Below are 26576 nucleotides of genomic sequence, written 5' to 3' on the forward strand. Positions count from 1 at the left end.
GGCTGGCGCTGTGTCGTAGCGGGTAAAGCCGCCGCCTGCAGTGCCAGCTTCCCATTTGGGTGCCAGCTCAAGTCTTAGCTGCTCCACTTCTGATCCAGCTCTCTGCTATGGCCTGGGAAAGCAGAAGATGGCCCAAGTGCTTGGGCCCCTGCACCCACGTGGGAGACCTGGAAGAAGCTCCAGGCTCCTGGCTTCATATTGGCCAAGCTCCAGTCCTTGTGGCCATTTGGAGACTGAACCACTGGATGAAAGATTTCTCTCTCTCTCTCTCTCTCTCTCTCTCTCTACTTCTCTGTAACTCTGCCTTTCAAATAAATAAATAAATAAATCCTTTTTTTTTTTAAAGTCCAACACATCATGCATTATTTTGATATGTATTCAGGTAATGGAAACACAGTCTTTGCTCTGGTTCTACCAAAGTGCTGTCCTGCCCATGGAAGTCTACATTGAATTTGGTTCCTAATTTGTCCCTGAGAGGGATGTCAAAAATGTCCGACGCAATGACAACATTGGTGTAGTACATGCAGAACTTCAAAGATGACAACTTCAAGCAATAATATTCATTTGCAGATATAAATTACAGCTTTCTTAAAGGTTGAAAAGAATATAATTGAAATGTTAGTGGTGATCCCTGAGGCAGAGAATTATGGGTAATTTTTCTTCTGTATGATTTGCTTTCTGATCTTTCTATAATGAGTATGTTTTAGTACAAAACTTTGAAAAAAAAAGTCTCCAGCCTCATGATATATTACAGAAGAGTCTACTGTAGTAAAAAACAAAAAGCTTTAGAATAAAACAAACTTAGGTTTGTATCCTTGCCTGCATCATTTCTGCCCTTGTGTTCTTTGAAAAGTTACTCAGCAGCTCAAGAGTTACACACTTTTACTTCTAAAATGGGCATAACAGCACATGCCTTGAAGCACATGGAAGACATGTCGGGCTTTACTGGTAACAAGCAGTAAATAAATTTGTTGGTGTTTACAACTGATGCATCGGGCTATTTGTTTATAGAAATACTGTGAGTTTAGAACAGGTAACTTTCAGAAATCCAACAGTTAAAAGTTCAGAAACAGAGTGAGTCAGAATAGATTTCCATCCCACTCTTCTTTTTTTTCCATAACAATGATCAGACTCCTATAGTCCAAGACTCTTGGGTTCACCTGTACTCACTAGCTTAATCACCTGTACCTTCTCAGAAATTCTCTCACTGGGGCAGGAGTTGGAGGAGGGGTAAAGCAGACCCACTAAAGGGCAGGGAAAGAAACCACAGCTACCATGATCAAGATCATCCATGTTGTCATTCCTACCCCTTTCGATTAAAATGAGCCAAACACATTACAGTAGAGCTTAAACAAAGAGGTGAGGGACAAGGTTACAGATTCTCTGACTTTTCTTATGGCAGTTATGTTGATATTTCCATCTGGTTCATCTGAAGGTAGTTCAATCAGGTTTATGATAAAATATAGGTACTAAAGAAAATATGGCTGATGGGGATATATTGCCCTTGGATATATGTGGCTGTACCTTGACTACAGCAAGAAATATTGATTTAACTGGCTTTAATATCAAGTCAGGTATTTGTTGACAGGTTGAAATGAAAAACATCAAAGTCATGAAAAGCTTGATATATGGGTCAAATCCCATTTCCGCTGACTCCAAGGGATGTCCAAAGTCCTATGCTGCACTGGAATTTTTGTTCGATGGCTACTTGCTCAAGTCACAGATAACAGGGGTTTTCATTGTAATGGGATTTGCTACATAGATGAATATTGGTATAGATTTTTATGTAGTACAATTTATTGTAGAAAATACAGCAGAAAAATAATCATTACATACTTAACCTTCCTCATCTCTCAACTCCAGGGGCGTACCTTGCTTTCCACCTAAGGGATGCACACTATTTCCTTTCTATCATCTGCTTTCTCTCTGTCCCTCTTCCAGTGCCTATCACAGAGCAGACACTGGGGAAATGGCTGATGGAGAAATGGTACCAAATGACAGGAAGGAAATTCATAATAGTTCCCTGTGCAGGAGAAATGAAACTCAGAAACTAATTCAAACTGAAAGTAGCAAACAAGTTTAGCCATCATCGCCTGGCATGCTCAGTGGGATCAGTGGGCCTTCAGCTGGCTCCCTACTGCTAAGTGATCACAGACGCTTGTCCACAACATCCAGCACTTAGCTCACATCCCCCATCCCTGGGAAACTCCAGGGACAGAGTTCAATCAGTAATTGCCAAAACATCTTATTTTTTAAAAAAATTTAAAAATTTATTTAGTTATTTGAAAGGCAGAGTTACAGAGATTGAAAGCCAGGAGCCAGGAGCTTCTTACGGGTCTCCCACATGAGTGCAGGGGCCCAAGGACCTGGGCCATCTTCTACTGCTTTCCCAGGCCACAGCAGAGAGCTGGATTGAAAGTGGAACAGCTGGGACCCAGACCTGCACCCATATGGGATGCCAGCGCTGCAGGCGTGCCTTTATCCATTATGTCACAGTGCCGAACCCAAAGCATCTTCTTAAGGGTCCTATAGTACATCCCAAGAAAGAGTGGCAAACAGACCAATCTTGTCTTCCTCAAGGACTGAGGGAAAGGGCCACCTGTCATGGTAGTCTGAGCACAACAAAGCCAGGGAGGCTAGCCAATAGAAGCCTAGGCAAAGGGAGTAAGAACATCCCCAGGGCTGGAATTCACTATCTTGCAGCTGGACCAGAAACAGTCTCTTAGCTCTTACCTCCGTAAGCAGGGCTGAGAGGAAGAATCAAAAGACTTCCAAAAAGCCTGCATGAGCATCACCCAGTGTCAAAGTTCCTAACCTACTGTTCTCTTCCCTTTTCCCCTCCAGCAGCATGGCTACTTTGATAATCAAAGAGATTCTACAATGTGATCATGTTGGAATATATTCCTCTACTTTAAGGCCTCTTTTTTTGTGCCTTTTTTTAAATTGAAAGCTAAAATATGCATCAAATCCACCAGTTGTGCTTCTATTTTAGAACAGTTTAGGGGCCAGAGCTGTGGCATAGCAGGTAAAGCCGCCACCTCCAGTGCCAGCATCCATCCCATTAGGGCACCAGTTCGAGACCTGGCTGCTCCACTTCCAATCCAGCTCTCTGCTATGGCCTGGGAAAGCAGTGGAAGATGGCCCAAGCCCTTGGGTCCCTGCACCTACATGGGAGACCCAGAAGAAGTTCCTGGCTCCTGGCTTCAGATCAGTGCAGCTCCAGCCACTGTGGCCAACCGGGGAGTGAAGCAGCAGATGGAAGACTCCCCCCCTCCCCGCCTCTCCTCTCTGTGTAACTCTGGCTTTCAAATAAATAAATAAATCTTTAAAAAAAAAAAAAAAAAAAGAGAGCGAGCGAGAACAGTTTAATAGATCTAAATGCCTACTTTTGTGGAAGTCATCATTGTGTTCAATGGAACCACCTGTTGAAGCCAGAGGGCACCCCTTTGTCATCACAGGAACATGCCTTGGGAGTGAGCACCCGGCTCTGAGAGATTCCAAGCGTGGCACTGGGGATTTCCAGGCAGAGACGGGATGAACCCCACTATTACTGGATAAAGTATAAGCAAAGAGCCAGCCAGGTCTCATGAGGCGGTTTACCCCCAGAGTAGTATAATTTTACATATGCTCCCATTTTTAAATGGTATTGTAAATGGTAGACTAGCTCCTCCTCAAGAGGGATGGCCTGTACCTGCCCACTGATTAACAACTTAGAAATCCTGAAAAACTCTGAGTTCACCACAGAGTCTGTTGAACCCATTTGATCCTCCAAACGACCTTTGACTATGTAACATTCCCATCTCTACTGGAGAGCTGTGGGAGCTGAGGGTCAGGGACAGCGGTTCTTTGTCCAGCATTAGACAGCTACTAAACGTGGGATCCATGTCTTCAACTGAAATCTGTAGATTCTAGGCTTCATTCTCTGTTCTATTCTAACTGCTTACTCAAAAATAACTTGTTGGGCTCTACCCACCTGCAACGTGGGGAAAACACTGCTGACAGGTTATGTTGGTGGCTATGTTCTGTCAGCAACCAAAACCTTTAGGGCTGGTGGCTTATGAGCGACATTGACATTTTAGTAGTGATTATCACTGAGGTGAAGGACTGTGTGTAATTCTTCTCTGTTACCAGAATTAAAACAATTGAAGGAAAAGAACAGCCCCCTAATATGCAAAGCTCAAGGGTCATACAAATTGAAGAAATCAAAGATAACTTTCTTGACTAGACAATAGTTGGTTATAAACTCTGCAACAAAGCACTCTTGCATAGGAAATACTACTACTAGCGTAGATTTTTTTTTTCATTTTTACTAAGAACAGAAACCTACAAGATGACAAGCCAGGATTACCCTATTAAAGGACAAGTTCAATTGTTCCTTTGTTCTAAGAAAGTGTGTGTTCGGTACTGACTGGCAATCCCTGCACCTTCATCTTAATATTAATTATGCATTTTTCTGACAAAATTGGCTGCCACACTACATGCTGTAAGTCAGATTTGAGAGCTGCCAAGATAAATGTTCCAAAAAGCTGACTTTTTAAAGACAACCTGTCAGTTCACCAGATAATTCTCTGGGGGTTTATCCCAGTATACTTTCATATTTCCCCTATACCTATACTTAGACCTATAGTAATTATTACAGATCCTTCCAAAAGTCTTCTTCTAGCTGAGGCAAAAAGCCTTTCTTCCTTTCAACCCCTCACATGCAAGCAACAAAATGTACAATTCCTTTAGATGGCATCAATTTACTTTGGGTGTTGTTATTGCTTCATTCCTAATCTGATTTATGTGAAACACTGTGATTCTTGGGGAGATAAGTTATTGTGGCCAAACAACTAAAACAAAGAGGGTTTTTTTTTTTTATTATTGACTAAATTTTTTTTCTCCCCTGAGGTTTTCATTCATCAAATAATCATATCACTGCTTCCTCTCCTTCAGTTAACACCTCATTTTAATGAGGCTTGGTTCCAAAACATAGAAGAACATACACAAACAAGAGGTACCATACTGAGTAAGCCAAGAGTCCCAGCCAAGTGTCCTATCTTTGACGTGGCACCAAGTGACATTTTGTAGAGAGCACAATGGTTACTATTCATTCTGCCAGCCTCAAAGAGATAGGCATGAATGCATGCCAGAATGGGAAAAGCTTAAGCTTTGAAACCAGACAGCTGGCTTCCAGCACCAGCTCCACCACCCTATCTCTGTGACCTTGGGCAAACTACTTATCTGTCTTCAGAGCTTTCTCATCTGAAAAACGGGGGTAACAAGGCTTGCCTCTCAGGGGCTGTGCACAAGTTAAATGACAATTTTTTTCTGTGAAGAAACTAGACTATAACCTGGCACATCGGTAGACACTGAAGAATTGCTAGGGTTTTTTTTCTGCCTCTTCGGAAAATGCCATTAGCAATTCAATTCGAATCTGTTGTCTATGCACAAAACAATAATGTACAGAATATTAACTGCAGTTTCTTTATGATTGCAAAGAATTGGAAAATTTAACTGTCAGGAAATGATAACATTGTGCTATACTCAGATATTGAAATGTATGGAGTCATCTCAAATATTTCTCAAATAATATTTTATGATAAGGAAATTTTTACCCCACAATATAAATTAAGAAAGTAGTAGAGAAAACTGGTATAATAATAATAGCTCACATTTGCTGAGCATATGCTATGGGCCAAGTGCCAGGCTACATACTTTATTAACTTGCATTATCCTATTTCTACAATAAACTTAAAAGGTGCATACTACCATTGTCCCCATTTTGTAGAAGTAGAAACTGAAGCTTAGAAGCTTAGACAGTTTAAGCAACTTACAGTCATGACAGAAGTGGGATAGCCAGGACTAGAAACTCTAAGTGTCTGATTTCAAAGCTCTCTTAACTACTGTGTTATCCTGATTCTGCAGTACAATCTTCCTGTGTGCACCATAAGGCTAGCTGAAAACACACACACTCACATGGTCACATAAAACACACACATGGCAGGAAACACACTAAATGCTAACAGTGACAATCTATAAGTGGTGAAATTTTAGTGCCTTTTATTTTTTATCCATTTCTGTATCTCCAAATTCAATGAGTACATTTTATTTTTACAATCAGAATAATTTGTGTTTCATAAAAGAAAACTGTGGGAGTATTCTGAAAAATAAAAAGTGTTACACAAATGCTAGCATTTTTATAAAGCAATAGTTTACTCTTTGCCTTATAGATATGGGTTTCTTATGGTTATTATTGCAGACTGCTTTGTATCTAGTCCAACACAAAAAGCATGTTGAAAAAAAGATTTGTTCAAGAACACTACAAAACAGAGTACAGAAAGCACCATATGTGTTTTTTATTTCACTACTAATACAAAAAGTCAAAGAATTTGTGTAAACAAAGTAAAAAAAAACTCTTCTCAAATAATACAGAATTTTCTGGTTAGAGAAAACGCATCCATTAATGACATAACGCCATCAGTGCATTCTTTGTCATGGTCATGTCAGTGATACTGTCATGGAGCCATTTAAGTAGGCGCCAGCACAGTGTTTGGGCATGCTTCCTCCTGATTACTGTCTGTCCTAGGAGGTGTGACTGTGACAGTGTGCTGCAGGGACTCCCAAGGAATAATTTCCTGTCACCCCACCGATTCATTTTAAGAGCAACGATCTGTAAAGAGAAGTGAATGGTGTACAAGCAATTCCTTTGAACGAAACAAGTTCATATGAATTGAAATGATAGGGGAGGTGTGATTCGCTTTTACTAACTTGTTTTTTAAGATAAACTTAACATGAGGTTCTTTAGATAGGATTTCTAGTAAATTCTTCAAGCGAAAAATAAGTGCAATTGGAAAGTTACTCCAAATAATTTTGTTTCACTTCACCATAAGGGTTCTCTGATGGGCAATAAGTGGACCAACAATGATCATGTTACTGAGGCATCTAAGTCTTTCCCTGCCTGTAGCCTCTTAATCAAGAAAGTAAATAAAAGCAAAGGTTACCAAACTAGCTTTCAAAAGGCCAACAAAATCCACATATTGATGTCAAAAAGTCTCTTGTAGAGTTACAGGGCTCTGTCTTTGGCCAGTCTTGTTCAACAATGTATCGGTGGCAGAGTAAGCAGTATTTTCAAATGTGTAATTAATAAGTAAGTGACAGTATCACTAAGTGACTGAATTAGACACTTAGAATTCAAAAATGTCTTGATAAAGAGGAAAAATAATTTCCCAGAAAGAGACAAAATTTGATGGATAAATGTAAAGGCCTCTAAGGAGACACACACAATGTAGCTCACATGTAGAACAAGAGAGACCTGGCTTGGTAGCGGTTGAGAAGAAAACAGACTTGGCAGTCTTATTTGACTTTGAATATACACCAGCAACATGCTGCCCTCATTTGTAAAGGAGGCCAACAAAGTATCTGACTAGATTAATAAGAGAAGGGTGCCCTGGTCTGAAGCGGTAACAGCAGTCCTGTGCTTCCTACTGCTCAGAACACACAGGGGTAGTATGGGAAGTCAAAGATTCTCATTTTAAGAGTTGCAGGGACAGAGTAGAATGTTAACAGTAGAAATAACAGCGGCAAGAACTGTGACCACGCCCCAAAGGGAGAGTAGCAACAGCTATGGCCAAGGGTCTTAAGAGCTCCCATATGGAAGGTGTGTGTTCACTCTGTGGCATTTCGAAGAGTTAAGGGAAAACCAAAGGGGAAGCTTCAGGGACCCCGATTTCGGCACTCTTCGGGGAAGGGGGCTAAAATATTTTTGTCTGCCTGTGTTTGATAATAAGTATCGGTCCCACCCTAAAAAGACACGGCTCAATAGGAAGAGGCTTAAGATCTAGAGGCACAGCAGCTGCTTGTCATTAGAATTCCTTCACATCATAAAATAGTCAACTTACTCAAATGGCAACTGGCTGGATGTAGAAGGGCTGACTGCATTTGGAGGGGCATTAGGTCACAGTACCCAGCATTCCCTTCCAATGTCCACATCCATGCTTCTAATTTCCCTTATTTATTTATTTGAGAGGAACACACGCACGCGCGCGTGCACACACACACACACACACACAGAGAGAGAGAGAGAGAGAGAGAGAGAGAGAGAGAGACTATCTCTGGGTTCACTCTTCAAATGCCCACAACAGCCAAAGCTAAGCTAGGGATGGAGCCAGGAATACAATCCAGGTCTCCTATGTGGGCAATAGGAAGCCAATTACTTGAGCCATCACTGCTGCCCCCCAGGGTCTGCATCAGCAGGAAGCTGGAGTCCGGAGAGTCAGAGGTGGGTAATGAACCCAGGCACTTGGATACTAAACACAGTGTCCCAACCAATGCCTTAACTACTAGGCTAAGTGCCTGCTACCCCCAATTTCTCAATGTGACTTTAATGTAGACATTCTAGTTCATTCATATAAGCAGTATCTAAATATGCCTTGCCTTAATGAGAAAACAACCTGTAAATTTAATGCACACCAGAAGAGTCCAGAAGGTGAAATTATACAAAAGTTTAGAAATAATAAATTAATGTTGTCATGGTAACCCTGGTTGGTATCATCCATTGCAACACGAACAGTTCTTGCTCAGGGCTTATTAAGAGCATAAATGAATTTATATATTCAATAGCACAAGCCAGCACTTAATGACATGTTTAAATGCCTTTATTTTTAATTTTGGAGTCAACAGATTTGCATTTTCTCTTTGAGTGTTCATGATCGTGAATGACTCCATACTGGGGCAATGGAATTACAGTAGAGTGACCAATTACATCAAGAGCTGAGGAAGTCACCAGAAGTCCAGTCCATGTTCCAAATCCTATCTACCATTCAGACTTCATGAGGGAAGAGGTCTCAGAGAGAAAGCACAAAGACCTGCCAGACCAGGACATTAGCAGTCACTTCTCCCTGTACCCATCACAGGCCTGCCCATAGTATTATAATAAATATCTGTCGATGAGAAGTATGTCGGACAGGCATTTGGCATAGCAATTAAGACACTGCTTGAGACACCCACATTTCGTGTTGGAGTTCTGGAGTTCAAGTGCTGGCTTCAGGTTCCTGCTAACTCACACCCTTTGAAGCAGCAGGGATGGCTCAATTAGTTGGGTCCCTGATCCCCTTGTGGGAGACCCAGATAGAGTTCTGGGCTCCTGCCTTTGGCCTGGAAGTGGCAGGCATATGGGGAGTGAGCCAGCAGACAGAAAAGCTCTGTCTCTCTTTGACTTTCAAATAAGCAAAATAAATTTTAAAAAATTAGCCAAAGTGATGGTATGTGAGATCAGACTATTTTACTGCTGTTCACAGCACTTCAATAAAAGGGTTTTCTTGGTTATATATTAGTAATCACTATATGAAAATCAGCTCACACTGACAATAATAATGCCTCGAATCAAAATCACTTTCTCTTTTTTTACATTAATTAATTTACTTGAAAGGCAGAGGCACAGAGAGAGAGAAGCAGAAATAGAGCAATCTTCCATCCGCTGGTTCACACTCCAAATGGCTGCAACAGCCGGGCTGGGCTTATCCCAAGCCAGGAGCCAGGAGCTTTCTCCAGGTCCCTTCCCCCACCCCCCGCTGTGGGTGTGGGGCCCCATGCACTTGGGCCTTCCTCTACTGCCTTCCCAGATGTATCAGGAGGGAGCTGGATCAGAAGAGGAGCAGCTGGGACTCAAACTGGTGCCCATATGGGATGCCAGTGCCACAGGTGGCAGCTTTACCCACTCACTGTGCCACAAGTGCTGGCCAGGAAATCATTCTTTCTTTAGTATACTAAAGCTTTTCCTTCTTGTCAGTAACAAAGGCTATAACAAAAGAACTTCCCAGCTACGTGCAGTTAAGGAAAGAATGGCTCCAACAAATTAAGTGTAAAAAATCAGCCCCTGCGACTAATTGTAAATGAGTCCTTTTCAGTATTTCAGCAGCCTCCCTTATTTGCAATTTATCAGCAAAGAATAGAAATAAAAGTTGATTGTGATGGCAGTACACCTGACGACTCAGACTCAGATTCTAAGAACTGCTTTGCCTATTGTTTTGTTATCCTGGCAGAGGATGTAACCCCCCCCCCCCCCCCCCGCCCGCCCCGTGGCTTCCTAATCCCAGGTGAATATTTACACAAATGCAAACCATTATGCAGTATTGGACTTAAGCAAAATGTGACAGCAACTTCCTCCTGGTGCTTTCTCACCACTGGATGGGTGAAATCTGGGTCCCCTGACGCAGAGTTGTTACTTCTTTAAAAAAGGAAAAAAAGATTTATTTATTTATTTACCTATTTGAAAAGCAGAGTCACAGTCAGAGAAGAGGGAGGTCTTACATCTGCTGGTTCACTCCCCAAATGGCTGCCAATGGCCAGAACTGAGCCGATCCAAAGCCAGGAACCAGGAGCTTCTTCTGGGTTTCCCACGTGGGTGCAGGGGCCCAAGGACTCGGATCACCGCTTTCCCAGACCATAGCAGAGAGCTGGATAGGAAGTGGAGCAGCTATGGCTTGAATTGGTGTCCATATGGGATGCCGGCACTGCAGGCGTCAGCTTTACCTGCTACGGCACAGTGCCAGGCCCTCTTCCTTATTTCTTTAGTGGTGTCAGGGAGGGTCTGTAAAATTATCCAACGAAAGGAGCATATGTCTAAGAAGTTTAGTATTTGCTCCATAATAAAGTGTATTTTAGGCCCTGGTGGTGGGCTTTGATATCTTGTCTTATTTAGTCATAACAAAATAATAACACAACAGTAGATGTTATTAATTTCACTTCACACTTTAGAAAACTGAGATCCAGGAAGGTTCAATAATTTACTTCCTATGGGTAGCCAATCCCATGAGTCAAAGCCAGTTCTTTGAAATGCCATCGCTTGTCTTCCTTTCCATAGTGGTCTTAGGAAAGAGAAGAGAGGTTTAATAATGTATGCTTCCCATATTAGAGGGCAGGAAAAGAGAACCTTGATATTTGAAGGGTCTTTTTCTGGTCCACACTGTAGATGAGGACCCAGATGTTTCCTAATTCACGAGAATCAGCTCTATCCTTGCCTTCCCCTTCGCCTCCCACGTTGCACATACAGTCAGATGGGACGTAGCGGCCAGCAGGGCAGCCACTTAGCAAGCAGTGTTTGACGCCAGGCATCTGGAACCAGGGACTGGCTGACAATGAGGTGAAGTATTCGGTTCTGACAAGACCTGGTGGGGTGGCAGCACTGAAGAGCCCTGGAAGGAGCACCTGCCCGGGAGCCTAGCTCAGAGGCTCTTTGTCCCGAGAAGGCTGGGAGAGGCAGCACAAGAACCTTACCCAAGACAATTTGGCATTCTCCCACAAGGACTCAAAGCAGGGACTTGGGAATGTGGGAGGTAAAGAGGAAGCTGGTGCACAAGTGAAAGTGTGGGCATTTGAGAACAAGGCTGAATTATGGCTGTAGGTAGACAGCATAGTCAATCCAAGGCTGAGTCCCTAGCACCCAGATGCAAGGCAGCTGTGCTTCCCCTGCAAAGGGCTAAACCGTCCCAGCTCCTGAAACGAAGGGAAAACTAACCACACAAGCGTGGACACCACTCCTCTCAGGCCATTTTCTGTAGATGTGTGACTTTCAAACTTTTTTTTGTTGGTCTAGAACATTTTGCCCACTATGTAAAGCAACTAAAATCAGCTACCCAGGCTGAAACCCAGAAGAGAGATTCTCGGAACCCCAATAGCTCAGCAGAGCTCGGCATGCAAACCACCACTGGAGGAGACACTGAGTCACATCGCCTGCCCATCACACTTCACTGGAATCTAATCCTGCCCAATTGGCCTCTTGATCGTCCTGGGTTTTTACCTCCCGTACAACCTGGTAAGCTCTGCCTTCCATCCACTAGATGGCTTTTATATGTGAACGTATAAAGCTCTGTATTTCTCTTAGGACACAACACACTACTTGCTGGGTCTTTCTGATGGACCACGTACACTTCCCTCAGAGCCTTTTGGAGCAATGGATTCACATGCTGCCCTCACTTCTGTAAGGCGCCTTGGGCACAGCATTTTGCTTGATGCACCCTACTGTCTGATGTGCTTATTACTGAGACTTGCAACTCACTGATTCATGAACTGGCTCAGGATCTCAGAACGAGGTTCTAGGTTGGGGAGCCGGGCCTGAGCCCGCTGGAAAGGGTCAATGATGGGGAGCCAGAGGGGGGTGTCTCAGAGACATGGCTGGCAAGGTTCTGCCTGGTGACCCGCAGGTGGAAGTCTTCCAGGGACTGTGACTTCTTTGCCCCGCCTTTCTCCTCCTATCTCCAATCCTGGAACCACAGGATTCCTGCTTCCCGCCTCTGAGGGTGACTGAGTAGACCTGGGGAGACAGAGAGGCGTCAGCACTGCTTTCCACACTGCGCGCACTGTGTGTACGGCTCCTGGCTGCACTTTCACAACCTCTCACTGTGATTCTGGATCTCACGTAAAGCACTTGATACCGCTGGATTTAAGAAACGGAACAACGGCTGCCTCTCTACAGCAGGAAGTCCAACCGAATCATTCAAAAAGCTCCTGGGCGTGGCTCTACAAGGCTCCTCTCCTGGGGATGAGGAGAGGTTCTGTCCAGTGGAACGATAACGTGACCCACACGGGTAATTCCAGCCTTTCCACTAGCTGTGTGAAAAATCAATGTGAGATGAATAATGTATTTTATTTTACCTGCTATATCTAAAATATCACTGCTTCTACATGGAATCAAAATTTTAAAAAATTTTAATGAGTTATTTTACATTGTGTTTTTTCACAGAAAATCTTCAAATACATGGTACATTTTAGCACTTACAGCATATCTCAATTTGCCATTAGCTATATTTCCAGTGCTCAACAGTCACACACACAATGGCTCTGGTGCTGGGCAGCATGGTTTCATCTCTCCTCTGTTCCTGTCCTTCTGTCTCTCCTTTGCTGTAGCAACGCATTTAGTAGGGATGCTACAGGCTGTGGTAGCCAGTGGGGACCAGCATTAGAGGAGACTTTGCTGCACACCTGAAGGCAGGGCCCGGGTCACCAGGGAGCTTCTGCGCCATGCTAGCGAGTTCAGAGTTTATCCTAAAGATGCAGCGACTAAGCTGAAAGGTTTTAAGCAGCGAAGAGTCACGGTCAGGTTTGCTGTGTAGAAAGGCAGCCGTGTGGGGAATGGATTGGAGGCAGGCCAGGCAGAAGCTACAGAGGCCAGTTCCATACCTGCTCAAGAGAAGGGATGAGGTGAAGGGTAGGGAAGGAGGTGCGAGGAACACAGGAGGCCCTGCCTTTTAAGGAGCTGCCATTGAACACTAAGAGTGAGACGGGCAGAGAGAAGGGCCAAGGGGATCTTGTTTGCTTTGTCTTCTGTCTTTATAAAGGGTGAGAAAGACATACACAGGCTTGTGTGCTGAAGACAAGGATGGCTGAGACCCTGAAGAAAGGCCGTGGAGTGGGTCCCTGGGGGAGCTTGGGGGGTGTGTGGCTTCCAGAAGGAGTGGCCACAGACTGGGCGAAGGGAAGAGGAAGAACCGGAAGGGGAAAGATCCTGCCAGTTATAAGGAAGACAGAACTCTTCCAGTGCAAAACTGTTTTTCCTTTATTAGAAAATAAACACAATATAATTATACATGGAGGCTTTCTTTTTTAAAAAGTACTGACGTAGCAAGAATAAAATCAGATAAAGGCTAGACACAGCAAGAAGTCACTCATTTCCTGGAGTTCCAGGTCTGTGAGCCTGGTATATTACCAAGACTTGAACATACCTTTGGACTTCACATAAACATCATGTCGGGTGATATTCATCTTCCAGACAGCCACAGTGATTGTTTATAGCTGGTGGCCTCTGTGATGGGTCTGTGTCTATGCAGGATGATAGGTAAATACTGCCAATATCACTGTGCATTACCTCACAGGGGATGGAAGAAGAAGCAGGGGTTTTCAGGGTCAGACACCAAACTAATTCATCTGCCACCTACCAACTTTGCAGAGTTGATCAAGTTATATAACTTCCCTGAGCTTCTGAGTCCCCTTCTTAAAAGGGTTCATCACCTCTGCCTTGTGAGATCTCTGTGAGGCTTAACTGAGATTATCAACGAGGGGAAACTTTGACGATGATGATGATGATGGATGCATTAACTTTGTTCTGCCATCTCTAGAAACTGGGTGCTGCTACCCATTAATGAGTGCTTTGCAACAATCAGAATCTTGATTCCTAAGGAGAACTAGAGAATCAATCTCAGTATCAGGAAGGGACCTTAAAAATGCAAATGGGAATCTGATGTTGGTGTCCTTTCCACACCATAGTACATATGCAGTCCTGCATTCTCTCCGCATTTAGATACCACACCCAGACTGCCTGGGTGCAACACCTGTCCCACCAGTTACTAGTGACACCACCTTCCTAGGCTTCGGTTTTGCCCGTCAATAAAATGGGGGCAATAAAAGCATGTGCTACATAGCACTGTTTGAGGATGAAAGGAGGTGATCCATGCGATTAAATAAGACATTCTGTGCCACAGCCTGGGCTGGCACACATTTAGTTACTGGGGACTTATCACCTACTGAAAAAGCACAATGTACAACAAAGTCACCTTCCTTATACTGACCCCAAGCAGGCCTTCATCCACCGACCCTGGCTGCTTCAGTTTTCAGTCCCCAGGGGGTAATTCTACACAATCAGAATGAGGGTTCTATGCTAACCATCATTTTATTCACAAATTTTGCTTGCTGCACTGTGCAGTGTCCTACAGACAGCTGCGGCAGACCTCTCATTATTTACATTACTGTGAAAGTGTCACCTTTCAGTGGCATTTCCGTGGTGCAGGAGACCTTTGGAGCATTCTCAGTGAGCTGGATACTACCCAGGAACACACTGGTTACTGCCTAGAAGATTTATTTTGTACTTTCCATCATGGTCAAGTCATTACTTGGCATCACAACTAATTAATGCAGGTATCTATAAATTTCCATTATTTAATACTGCAGACCATCAATGCCTAGGCGTGCCCTCATGGGGCTTCAGCTCAGAGGCAGCAGCAGTGGGGCCGACGCTGAGGTATAGTGGGTTAACTGCCACCTGCAGCGCTTGGCACCCTGTATGGGCACTGTATGGGTTTAGGTCCAGGTTGCTCCACTTCCAACCCACATTCCTGCTGATGTGCCTGGGAAAGCAGCCGAAGATGACCCAAGTAACTGTGCCCCCACACCCATGTGGAAGACCTGGAAGAAGCTCCAGGCTCCTGACTTCGGCCTGGTCCAGCCCCAGGCATTGCAGCCATTTGGGGAGTGAACCAGGAGATGGAAGATCTCTCTTTCTCTGTCTCCCTGTAACTCTGCCTTTCAAATAAATAAAAAATCTTCTTAAAAAGAAGAAAAGAAGAAGAAGTAGTACTGTAGTGGAGTACTATAGTCAAAGCCCTGACATTCAGGTCTCCATTCTCACCTGTCTCCCTTCCTCTATCCTTATATACCCAGTAATAGCTACGGAAATCTTACACAAATCCTGCCAATCACCAACTCAAACAACTGTCACTCCAGGACGCTTCCCCCAACTCCACCCCGCCCTCACCCACTCAGCAGAAGGGAATTCCCCCTCTGGGCAATCTTAGGCCTTTGTTTCTGGGATGCAGACACTGCTTCCCAGCAGAAGTGGTACCTTGCACAAAAAGAGTCTTACTGAAGTTTATGGATTTTATTTTTATCCCAAATACAACATGATGCATGTGGCAAACTCTTCCCAACATCACCTTCTCCCTCAGCTGGGTCCCCCTGATGAATTTGTTTTTTAAGTTATGTGGATGTCTGTAAAGGAAAAGACTGGGCAGCCCTGCAACAGTCTGGAATTTTGGAGCTGATGAACTTTTATATAACTGACAACTTTAGCCTAATTGTTTTATGTATAAAATACTGGCATAAAGCCTGAATGCTTTTATTTCTGCTCACTACTGGGACCCATCATTCCACCTTAAAATAACTCCAGCCTTCTTAATTCCATCTCACAACTGCCAGACTCCATCATTATCTCAACGCTGGGAAATGCCGAGTCCTCAGAATCCTCACAGCTGATGAATGGAGAAGTTGATTAGAACCACTGTAGAAAAATGTAAAAAAAAAAAAAAAAAAAAAAAAAAAAAAACTCCTTGACAGATGTCTCCTTCAAGTGCCTGTCCCTTTAATCTAATGTCAACAGTCATTTCTACGTTACCAAATATTTATTGGGGTCATGGCTATGTGTCAGGCTATGAGCTAGGCTCTGGAAATAGAATGGTGAGCAGTAGAGATGCAACAGCAAAACTCATCATTAAGAACAAATTAACCCTTGGTTTATTCATTCTGTGGGTAAACCTGTCATGCGCTTACGATGACCAAGGGGCTGCAGATGGGTCAGAGGTAGGGCACAAGGTCCCCGAATGCCCTCACTGAGCCTGAAGTCTTGTTGAGAAAGCAAGGATGAAGATCACAATGGTATATGCGGATCTAAGGGTCTAAAAGAACGACACCCACACAAGAGGAAGAACCCAGTGAGAGTGAGGTGACGGGGCTGCACAGCTGATCCAGAAGAATGTGGTTGGGCCAGAGAACCACAGAGTAGTCATTCTAGAGCGTGAACAACGGGGTCCTCAGAAGGGCAGTGGGCTTCAACAGGGAGGAACAGAAGGTTCATGTTGGACACAAGAAAAAACTAAGGGGAGTTACAAATTGTGAGCTGCATTAAAACTAGGTCAGGGGAAGGTGTTTGTAGCTTAAGTTATCACTTGGGATGACTGTATTCCAAGTCCGGGTGCCTGCTTTGAATCCTGGCTACTCTGCTTCTGATCCAGCTTTCTGCTGATCAACATCCTGAGAGGCAGAAGACGATGATTCAAGTACCTGGGTCCCTGCCACCCTGTGGGAGACCCAGATGGAGTTCCAAGCTCCTGGCTTCAGACTGCCCTAGCATTCGCTGTTGTAGGCATTTGTAGAGCGAATCACAGAGATGGAAGATCTCTCTCTCTCTCTCTCTCACTTGTTCGCTCTGCCTTTCAAATAAAATGAAAATAAATAAATACATTTTTAGAGAAAAAAAATCAAGTTGAGAAGTTAGACTTTATGCCAAGGACAATGGAGGTGGGGAAGCCCACAGAAAATATTTGTGCTAGAGTTGCTCCTCTACTTACCATGGGGTTATATTCTTATAAAGCCACTGTAATTTGAAAGTAAGACACTGTAATTCAAAAATGCATTTAATATAGATAGCCTACCACCACTGTGTTCAGAATGATTGTGTTAGCCTACAGCTGGGAAAATTCAACTAAGGGAAAGTCTAGCTCGTAACACCACGCTGGATGTCTCACGTGACTTACTGAATATCTGCATCCCAAACACTGGCAGCACAGCACGTTGAAGAAGGGTTGTTTTGAGGCCGGCACTGTGGCATAGAGAGTAAAGCTGCCACCTGCAGTGCTGGCATCCCATATGGGCACCAGTTCAAGCCCCGGCCGCTCCACTTCTGATCCAGCTCTCTGCTATGGCCTGGGAAAGCAGCGGAAGACGGCCCGAGTGCTGGGGCTCCTGTACCCACATGGGAGACCTGGAAGAAGCTCCTGGCTCCTGGCTTTGGATTGGTGCAGCTCCGGCCATTGTGGCCATCTGAGGAGTGAACCAGTAGATGGAAGACCTCTTTCTGCCTCTCCTTCTCTCTCTATGTAACTCTGACATTCAAATAAATAAATAAAACCTTTAAAAAAGAAGAAGAAGAAGAAGAAGGGTTGTTTCCCCTTGTGATCGCAACTTCAGGGTTGACTGGAGCTGCAGCTGCTACTGCTGCCCAGCATCACAAGAGAAGATGGCACTGTATACTACCAGCCTGAAAATGATCAAAACTCAAAATTCTAAGTTTCTACAGAATTCGTGCGGCTTTCACACCATTGTAAAGTTGAAAAATAGTAAATCAAACATCCGGAGTTAAGGACCATCTGTAATGCAAAAAGCCCTAGCTTTAAAATCAGATAAAGCTGAGTTCGGCACAGTTTCCTCTGGAGACAGTCCTTGGAAAGTTCTATAGTGAAGATGTTTAGGAAGGCCAATGTGGCGGCCATGGGCAAAAGGGGGAAACTCAATTACAGAGAGACTGGGAAGGAGGAGACTATAATCATCCTTAGAGAACAGCAATGGCTGGCGCCTCGGGCTCTGAGTGGGAGAGTGGGAACGAAAAGAAAATCCAGGGGTGGCCGGGAGAAACCATTGCAGAGGAAGGGTAAAGGAGCCTGGACACAATTTCAGAGAACAGGTGAGACAGAGGAGCTAGAACTTAGATCTCCAGGCTGCGTGATGGCAAGAACGCTAAAATGATCAGGACAAGCAAAGTCTTTCCAACGTAAAAGGTGTGTGTTCATCAGAAAATAGGAAAAGCCTGCTACCATGTAGCCTGTAGCCTGACAGCCAGACATCCACCAAGAAAGTCTATTAATCAAGACAAATGGGAATGGAGTTTGGAGCAGTAATAGAGATAAAGATTTGTATGATGTAAGGAGAAATAACCACCATCACATTTAACAATTTATATTAGAATACAGGTTATTAAAATGATGAAATGTTGCAACTTAACTGAAAAGTGATCCCTGTTAAATATAAGAGTGGGAATAAGAGAGGGAAGAGATGTGCAATTTGGGACATGCTCAAGCTGACTTGCCCCAAACGGTAGAGTTAGAAACATACCAGGGGATTCCAATTCAATCCCTCAAGGTGGCATGTACCAATGCCATCTCACTAGTCCAAGTGATCAATTTCTGTTCACAATTGATCACAATGATAGGACTAAGAGCCAAAGGGAGCACATAAACAAGACTAGTGTCTGCAAATACTAACCGATAAAACAAGACTAGTGTCTGCAAATACTAACCTATAGAATAAAAAAGAGAGAGAATGATCCAACATGGGAAGTGAGATACACAGCAGACCCATAGAATGGCAAATGTCCTAAACAGCACTCTGGCCTCAGAATCAGCCCTTAAGGCATGCGAATCCAGCTGAAAAGCCCATGAGAGTATTTCAGGCATGGAAAGCCAAGACACTCTGGGGAAAAAAAAAAAAAAAAAAAACCTAAATGAAAGATCTCCGTGAGATCCCAGTGAAAAGAACAGGTCATCAAAGAAGGAGGTACCTTTCTCTGAAGGGAGGAGAGAACTTCCACTCTGACTACAACCTTGTCTAAATATGATCAGAGTTGGTGAACTCAAAAGGCTTCCATAGCCTTGGCAACTCATGACAAGAGCCTAGGGTGATTACTGATGCCATAAACAAGAGTGTCAAATTGTTAAGTCAACAACAGGAGTCACTGTGCACTTACTCCTCATGTAGGATCTCTGTCCTTAATGTGCTGTACATTGAGATTTAATGCTATAACTAGTACTCAAACAGTATTGTTCACTTTGTGTTTCTATGTGGGTGCAAACTGTTGAAATCTTTACTTAATGTATGCTAAACTGATCTTCTGTATATAAAGAGAATTGAAAATGAATCTTGATGTGAATGGAAGGGGGGAGGGAGAGGGAAAGGGGAGGGTTGCGGGTGGGAGAGAAGTTATTGGGGGGGGAAGCCATTGTAATCCATAAGCTGTACTTTGGAAATTTATATTCATTAAATAAAAGTTAAAAAAATGATGAAATGATATAACTAGTAAAGAGAACTCCACTTCACAGACTTGTTCTCAGCTATGGTACTTAGGGGATCCTATCCACTGCCACAACACTAAGCAAATAAAACTTCTATAAAAAGTCAACATATGGCCTATTTACATAACAAGCACCGCCAACTCCAAATTAGCCATTTTGATGTGTCAAGGAAATAACACCTTCATAGAAGACTACTTCAGAAAGGGAAGACAAACAAGGAAGGTTTGTTTTTCTTCTATAATTATGTTTACTGGGTCTTTAACTATATGTATCACGAAAATCCTATTTTAACGGTGTGATTACACTCTAAGGTGGAACAGTGATGGAAATAACTAGAAGAAGAATGTACAACCATTCAGAGATCAATAAACAGACCCCATCATTTAAGCCTGTCCATACAATGTAACTGCCCACATATCCTGTGCAATGCTTTTAAAAGTTACTGTCCTATGCATGGGAATCATAGTAACCACAGGATTCAATCATCACATTCAAATAACAGTAACAACACCACAGAAGGTGCCTGGGAAATAGTACTACGGAGCAGTGACTAAGCAGTGCCGGCCTTGTGCATATAAAACACACTGCGCTCTTGTCACATGTTGAGACAGGTGACAGCAGCCTAGCTTGTACCAAGAGCAAGCTCACCTTCTTCACCTTATCAAAACTGTAACCTGAAGTTCTTGTTCTGCCTCATCTCCCAAGATGCTCATCCAAACTCTGCAGAGACAACAGACTCAAGACCACCGACGCAGTCCACACTGCCATTAATGAACACTCATTCTGCCAGCACTGTTAGCTGACTGCAGACCGAGAACCCAGGAAAGACCAGAACCAGAAGGGAGCTTCATTTCTGGAGGCCAGTATTCACCATTTACATGGCAAAGGTGATCTAGAAAACGCTCCAAATTGGCAGTGCCTCACAGACCGCAGGAGGTGGCCTCCGTGTTTTCGTTCCCTGATCATTACTGATCTGGCAGAGCGGCTTCACGAGCCCACAGTGGTCTCCCTCCACAATGGCCACCTGAAAACCAGTGCGAGCGAGCCGGGCAACCGCTAACTGCACACTTTCATTAGGGGGCTCCATAAAACAGGATGAATACAAAAGAGTCCCGATGGCTGTGCCGGCTACATGAGCGCATTCCACTAAGTTGATTCTTAGGAAGTCATTTAATATTTCCAGGGATTAAGGAAGAAAGAAAATTGCCAATTAATACACTTCTTTTCCAGATGTTTGGTTTTTACTAACCTTTTAAACTTTCTCTGCATTCAAGTGATTGTATTTTCATGCAAATTTTCTTTGTGGGGGTCAGTAGCGTGTGCCTGTGTGTGTGTGTGTATGTGTGTGTGTTTAAAGCCACAGATAGAATCTGGGCATTTCCGTTCTGCTCCTCCATAATAAAGGTTTGTAACCCAGCCTGAGTTGATTCCAAAACTCTCTTTGCAGTACTATTTGCCTTGTTCAAATAGAAAAAAAAATTTCCTTATATTCATTAAATAAAAGTTTAAAAAAAAAAAGATTAACCAAATACAAAAAAAATCATCTATTATTTTTCACTTTATGTTTCTGTGTGGGAGCAAACTGTTGAAATCCTTACTTAATGTATACTAAGCTGATCTTCTGTATATTAAGATAATCGAAAATGAATCTTGATGTGAATGGAAGGGGAGAGGGAGTGGAAAAGGGGAGGGTTGCCGGTGGGAGGGACGGTATGGGGGGGAAGCCATTGTAATCCATAAGTCGTACTTTGGAAATTTATATTCATTAAATAAAAGTTAAAAAAAAAACCTAAAAAAAATTTCCTGAAGTTCTTTTTATCCCCAGTTAGATCCAACAAATTTTTCTCATACACCCCTGTTTTTAAATACTAGTTATTTGATAAAATCTACACAACGCAATGCTTTCTGGTTAGGTAGCACAATTTCATGAGCGACATAAAATACTCTATCCACAAGGCAACTTTATGCTTTATTTTCAGAACATCTTCCAAAATAATGGGTCTTGTTACTTGAATAGCCCCCCCCCCAAGCGATTCCCGACTTCCTGTCCTTTCCTTTCCCTGCCATGTTGCACATCTGCTTAGTCTCTGGAAAACAAAATCAATCACGGTGGCAATGAATCCCTCCTGGCAGACAAACTAAAGCGACGCTATAAAGGTCACACCATCTTACTCTTTCTCACCCTGGCATCAAACCTCTTTCTCTGCACAGGTTCTAAAATTTCAGTCATTTTTCTGTTGTGACCCACTGGGGGTGTGGTAAATAATACGATGTTTTGAAAACGCTTCAATAAGCAAGTGAACGTGGCATGTAAAGAAAAAGGTGGTGGTTGAACTTCAAGGGGTTTCGCTAGTTCTCAAGCTACATTCCCCGAACTCCACTCAAAGGAAAACGCTGTACAGAAAGAATCCGTAATCAAAGTGTCAGGTCTCCAAAGCCTTGGCATCCGCTAAAGCCAGGGCACGCAGGGTACTGAAAAAGCTCCTTAAGTTCTCTCTCTCTCTCTCTCTCTCTCTCTCTCTCTCTCTCACACACACACACACACACACACACAAACACCAATCCCTGGAGCACCAGAGAGCTCCACTCGCCAAGATGCAAAGCTCGGGTCGCATCTCATCCAGCGAAGTCTCTCGGCCCCTCGCCCGGACGCCTGCAGTCAGCCTGCCCCGACACGCAGCCAAGAGCATAGGGGAGCGCGAAGGACCCCGTCCGCGCGCAGGAAAACACCCCTGGTCTGCGGCTCCGGCCCGCCGCCTGCGGCCGCCCGCCTGCTCCCGCTCCATCGCCCAGCCAGGGCGCTCGGCGGCTACCCTTGTCACCCCCGCCTGCCCCGGCGGCGGGGATGCGAACGCGTGGGGACCAGACTACGCGCGGGGGGCGGACAGCGAGGAGACCCGCGGCGCCCGCTCTTGGCCGGGATGGTCCCGCAGATGCGGGCAAGCTCGGCGGCTGGGAGCGAGAAGGCGCCGGGCGGGGGTGGGTCTCACTCCCGCTCGGGACTGGAAGGGGGCGCCCGCGCGGGAGAAGGGGCAGGCGAGGGACCGCGGCCGTGGGCGATTCAGATCCGGGGCGGGCGGGTCCACGTCGGAGCGCGGCACGCTCGCCCCGGGCGCGCGAGGGTGCGCCGGGGTCAGTGCCTCCTCCCGCTCGCCCGCGCCAGCCACGGAAAGCAGCGCGGCGACCTCCGCGTCCGGTCCGCGCCGCCAGCCCGCGGCGTCGCCGAGCGCGGGCCACACCCAGCGCCCCGGGAGGCGGCGGGGGCTGGGCGGCCCCGGCTGCGGAACGCTCGGCCCGGGCCGAGCCGAGCCTCCAGCCCCGCCGCCGCGCAGGCCCCGCCGCGTCCGCCCGCCCGCCCGTTCGCGTCCCGCGTGTCGGCCCGGGCTGCCGGGTGAGGGGGGGGGGGGTCTCGGGCGGCGGCGGCCTGGGGTCCCGGGCTTACCTCAGTGGCGGGCGCCGGCCGCTCCGTCGCGGGTCGGGGCCGAGGACCGGGGGCGCGGTCGCCCGTGGGATGGGGGGCGGGGGAGGCGACGCGGCGGTGGCGGCCCCTGCGGCGCGGAGGGCGGGCCAAGCGGAGCCGCTGCCTGGGCCGCGCGCCGTCCCGAGCTCGCCCCGCGCTGCCGGCGCTCGCGGCGGAGGGCGCAGCCGGCTCGGCCCCGGACTGGATTCCTTCACTGACACAACTCCGGCTCGGCCGGCTCCGGTAGGGCCGCTCCCGCCCCTCGCCGGCTGCCCCCGCCCGCCGGCCCGCCGGCCAGCCCGCCCCTCGGTGTCACTCACCAGGCGCACACACCCCGGCCGGCGCCCCTCGCTCGGCTCGCACACGCGGCGCTGCTCACGCCTCTCTGGGGTTTTGTATCCGCTCGCACGCACGTTCCGACACAGATCCCTTCCCTCCACACGCCCTCCCTAGCTGCTTTCCCACCCCACTTTCTAGAAGAATCCCCACACAGCTTCCGCACTTTGCTTGCCCCGCAGCAGCCCTCCTCGCCTTTCCCCAAACCTCCACCTTCGGGAGACGCCCCCTGGTATTCAAAGATTTGGTCGCAGCCCGCACGTGTTGCAAGAGAAATCATCCTCCCCTACCCGGGAAAATGAACTTTGCTCCCCGCGGCGCTGTCTACAAATGCAAGATGCTACTCCTTCTAGAAGGTAGTAATGCTTTCTGGTGAGGAGCCAAGCTCGAAGAAAATGTAAACAAAGGCAGCTTCTTCGGAGATGTGCTCAGCCATCAGGCTCGGAGGAAGTGCTGGGACTCTCGGGTCTGACCTTGGAACGCCGGCAGAGCCGGGGTGTCCTGGCCGCTGGTCCTCGCGCTGGGCTCTGCACGCGTGCGACAGCCGAGTGACAGCTGGAAGCGATGGCATCAGCCCCGGGGGTTCTGCCCGGGAGCGCGGTCCTCGGCCGAGTGAGGCAGTTTCTCAATCGTTATTCATGATGGAAGCACTTTAGGTACCGCGCCTCTTCCAGAGGCGGCAGAGTGAAATGCAGGCTGCGCTCCAGTGCCAGTGCCGTTTGTTTGTTTATTTTTGGAGGGTGACTTCTTACCTCCTTTTTTCTCAACACCAGTAACTGTTGCTCAGCAGCTTCTGTGGACGTCGAAGTCCACTACAAACAACGGACTTGAGTTGGTTATGCCTCTCCAGCTGCAGGCTCTAACGGGCTTCCGGGTGTACAGCAGAATCGTGTATCGTGCGATGTTCAGAAATTCACAATTTGAAATAAAATACACCGTTGGGGGTAGAGTTCAGATCTTCTCACAGAGCGTGCCCCTGCTGATGAAGTACAACCGTTGAGAGCAAGAGGAGCCTGCAGGAAAGGAACTCATTTTCCCGTGTGACAAGCTGCGATTGCTACTTCATAGTCATACTGGTTTGATGTGTGGATCTTGTAATTTAGCTAACAAATATTTGCAAGTGCTTAGTAAGTATTAGCTCATTTAATTCTTCAAGCAACCCCATCAGTTAGTTTTTTTGTTTGTTTGTTTTTGTTTTGTTTTGTTTTTGTCCTTTGAGGCACAGAGAAACTAAAAACTTTACCTACATTTTTGGCTTAGTAATTGATGGAGGAAGAATTTGAACCTGTAGGTCTGCACCACCTGTGGTACAGGTGGGAATACTAGGTTCTGGAAGCCAAACTACACAGGAAGGACAAACATCATCCTGTTGTCTGTTAAATTTAGGTAGAAGAGGTGACTTGTAACAATCAGATGCACTTTTGAGATCCTTGGACAAAATAATTCATTTAAGTTTGAGGGAGGGAGGAGTTCCTCCATCTCCATAATTAGATTTCTAAAATGAATAATGAAATATTACTTTCCTGGGAAGTACTGGAGATAACATTGAATTCACTCTTCACTCCTTCCTTCTGCCACTTCTTAATCCTCCCAGAGCTCCAAATCTAACTCATCAAGAAATGTAAACAAAGTAAGCCTATTCGGAGCTGTCTTCAGAAAGTACTGGGGTTTGGAACAAAAAATACTTCCAAGAACTGAGCATAACCGGAGGAAAAAAAGGGTTTTCGAAAGCTCATCCAGGGTGTACTTGAGGGCTGTTTGCCAGTGGGCGGGTAGTAGCTTTGAGAGGAACTGCCGTGTGTACTGGGAGTGAAGGTGTAAAAGCACTGAGTGGATAGGAAAAAAAACAGGTGGAGCAGAGGAACGTGGTGGCAGCCACTATTCCCCCAACTAGACTACCACTGGGAATGGAGGCCCAGCCCATTAAAAAGTAAGTGCAACATAACTCCGAAGAATACAATTACTTGGCTCAATCGTTAGCTAAGAGACACAGCAAAAGAAATCAGACTCTTAAAGGTTTTATAGAGAATGCGTTTCAAATAATCCTAACCCTTTGGCTGTTTAAATAAATTTACTCAGGAAAATATGGAAATTTTTTGTTTCTGGGAAAGAGTTTAAAATGGAAACATGAGTGAAAGCTTCTTGCACATCACATAGCTAAAAGTATTTTGTTGAATTAGGTATAGGTGATTTTTTTTTTGACAGGCAGAGTTAGGCAGTGAGAGAGAGAGACAGAGAGAAAGGTCTTCCTTTTCCATTGGTTCACCCCCCAAATGGCTGCTATGGCCGGCACGCTGCGCCGATCCGAAGCCAGGAGCCAGGTCCTTCTTCCTGGTCTCCCATGCGGGTGCAGGGCCCAAGCACTTGGGCCATCCTCCACTGCCTTCTCGGGTCACAGCAGAGAGCTGGACTGGAAGAGGAGCAACCAGGACAGAATCCGGTGCCCCAACCGGCACTAGAACCCGGGGTGCCAGCGCCACAGGCGGAGGATTAGCCAATTGAGCCCCTGCACCAGCCAGTATAGATGATTTTAAAAAAACATTTGAATTACATTCCTATTATTGAATGAGGATATTAAAAATCCAAGAAAAACAGAATATGAGAAAGAGAGATGATGGATTTTTCATCGTATATTGAAATTTTGTTTCAAAAGTTACATTATTGGACAGATTCTGTATCTAGCATTACTCAATCAAAATGATTCTCTGTGATCTTTCAGTATCTGCAAAGGATGGGTTCCCAGACTCCCATTCTGACCCCCCAAAGACCAAAATCCTCAGCTGTTCCACTCTCTTATATAAAATGGTGTAGTAGTGTGTGCATAGAAACTTTGCTGTCTTCCATGTACTTCAATTCATCGCTAGATTACTTATGATAACTAGCGATGTAGATACTATATAAATAGTAGTACACTGTCTTGTCTAGGGAATAATGACAAAGGGAGAAAGGTTTATACATGTTTAGTACAGACACCATTTTCCCCCCAATTTTTTCAGTAACACAGTTGGTTGAATGTGAATTCAGAACCCGCATGTCCAGAGGACCAATGGTATAATCCAAGAATCTCATCTCACTAATTTCTTTAAGGTGTATTCATTTATTTGAAAGTCAGAGTTATGGAGAGGCAGAGGTAGAGACACAGAGAGGGAGTCTTCCATCCTGTGGCTCACTCCCTAGATGGCTGCAATGGC

General features: G+C 45.4%; 1 protein-coding gene across 14 annotated transcripts in view; it reads right to left on the reverse strand.

The window, feature by feature from the left end:
- Nucleotides 1-24427, reverse strand: part of SPATS2L (spermatogenesis associated serine rich 2 like) — a 174807-nt gene extending 150380 nt beyond the window's left edge. For 2 of the 14 annotated variants that reach the window (XM_070070428.2, XM_008258940.5), the window contains exon 1: nt 23859-24427. Coding sequence is in view for 2 of the 14 variants with exons in the window: in XM_070070424.2 (XP_069926525.1) it covers nt 23859-23956 (98 nt within the window). In the remaining 12 variants the exon portion in view is untranslated. The other 12 variants (XM_070070427.2, XM_008258938.5, XM_070070424.2 and 9 more) reach the window with 8 other exon arrangements.
- Between the last annotated feature and the right edge of the window lie 2149 nt (nt 24428-26576).

This window comes from Oryctolagus cuniculus, chromosome 3 (assembly GCF_051225735.1).
Source record: "Oryctolagus cuniculus isolate XC-2025 breed Fujian yellow rabbit chromosome 3, ASM5122573v1, whole genome shotgun sequence".
Classification (NCBI taxonomy): Eukaryota; Metazoa; Chordata; class Mammalia; order Lagomorpha; family Leporidae; genus Oryctolagus; species Oryctolagus cuniculus.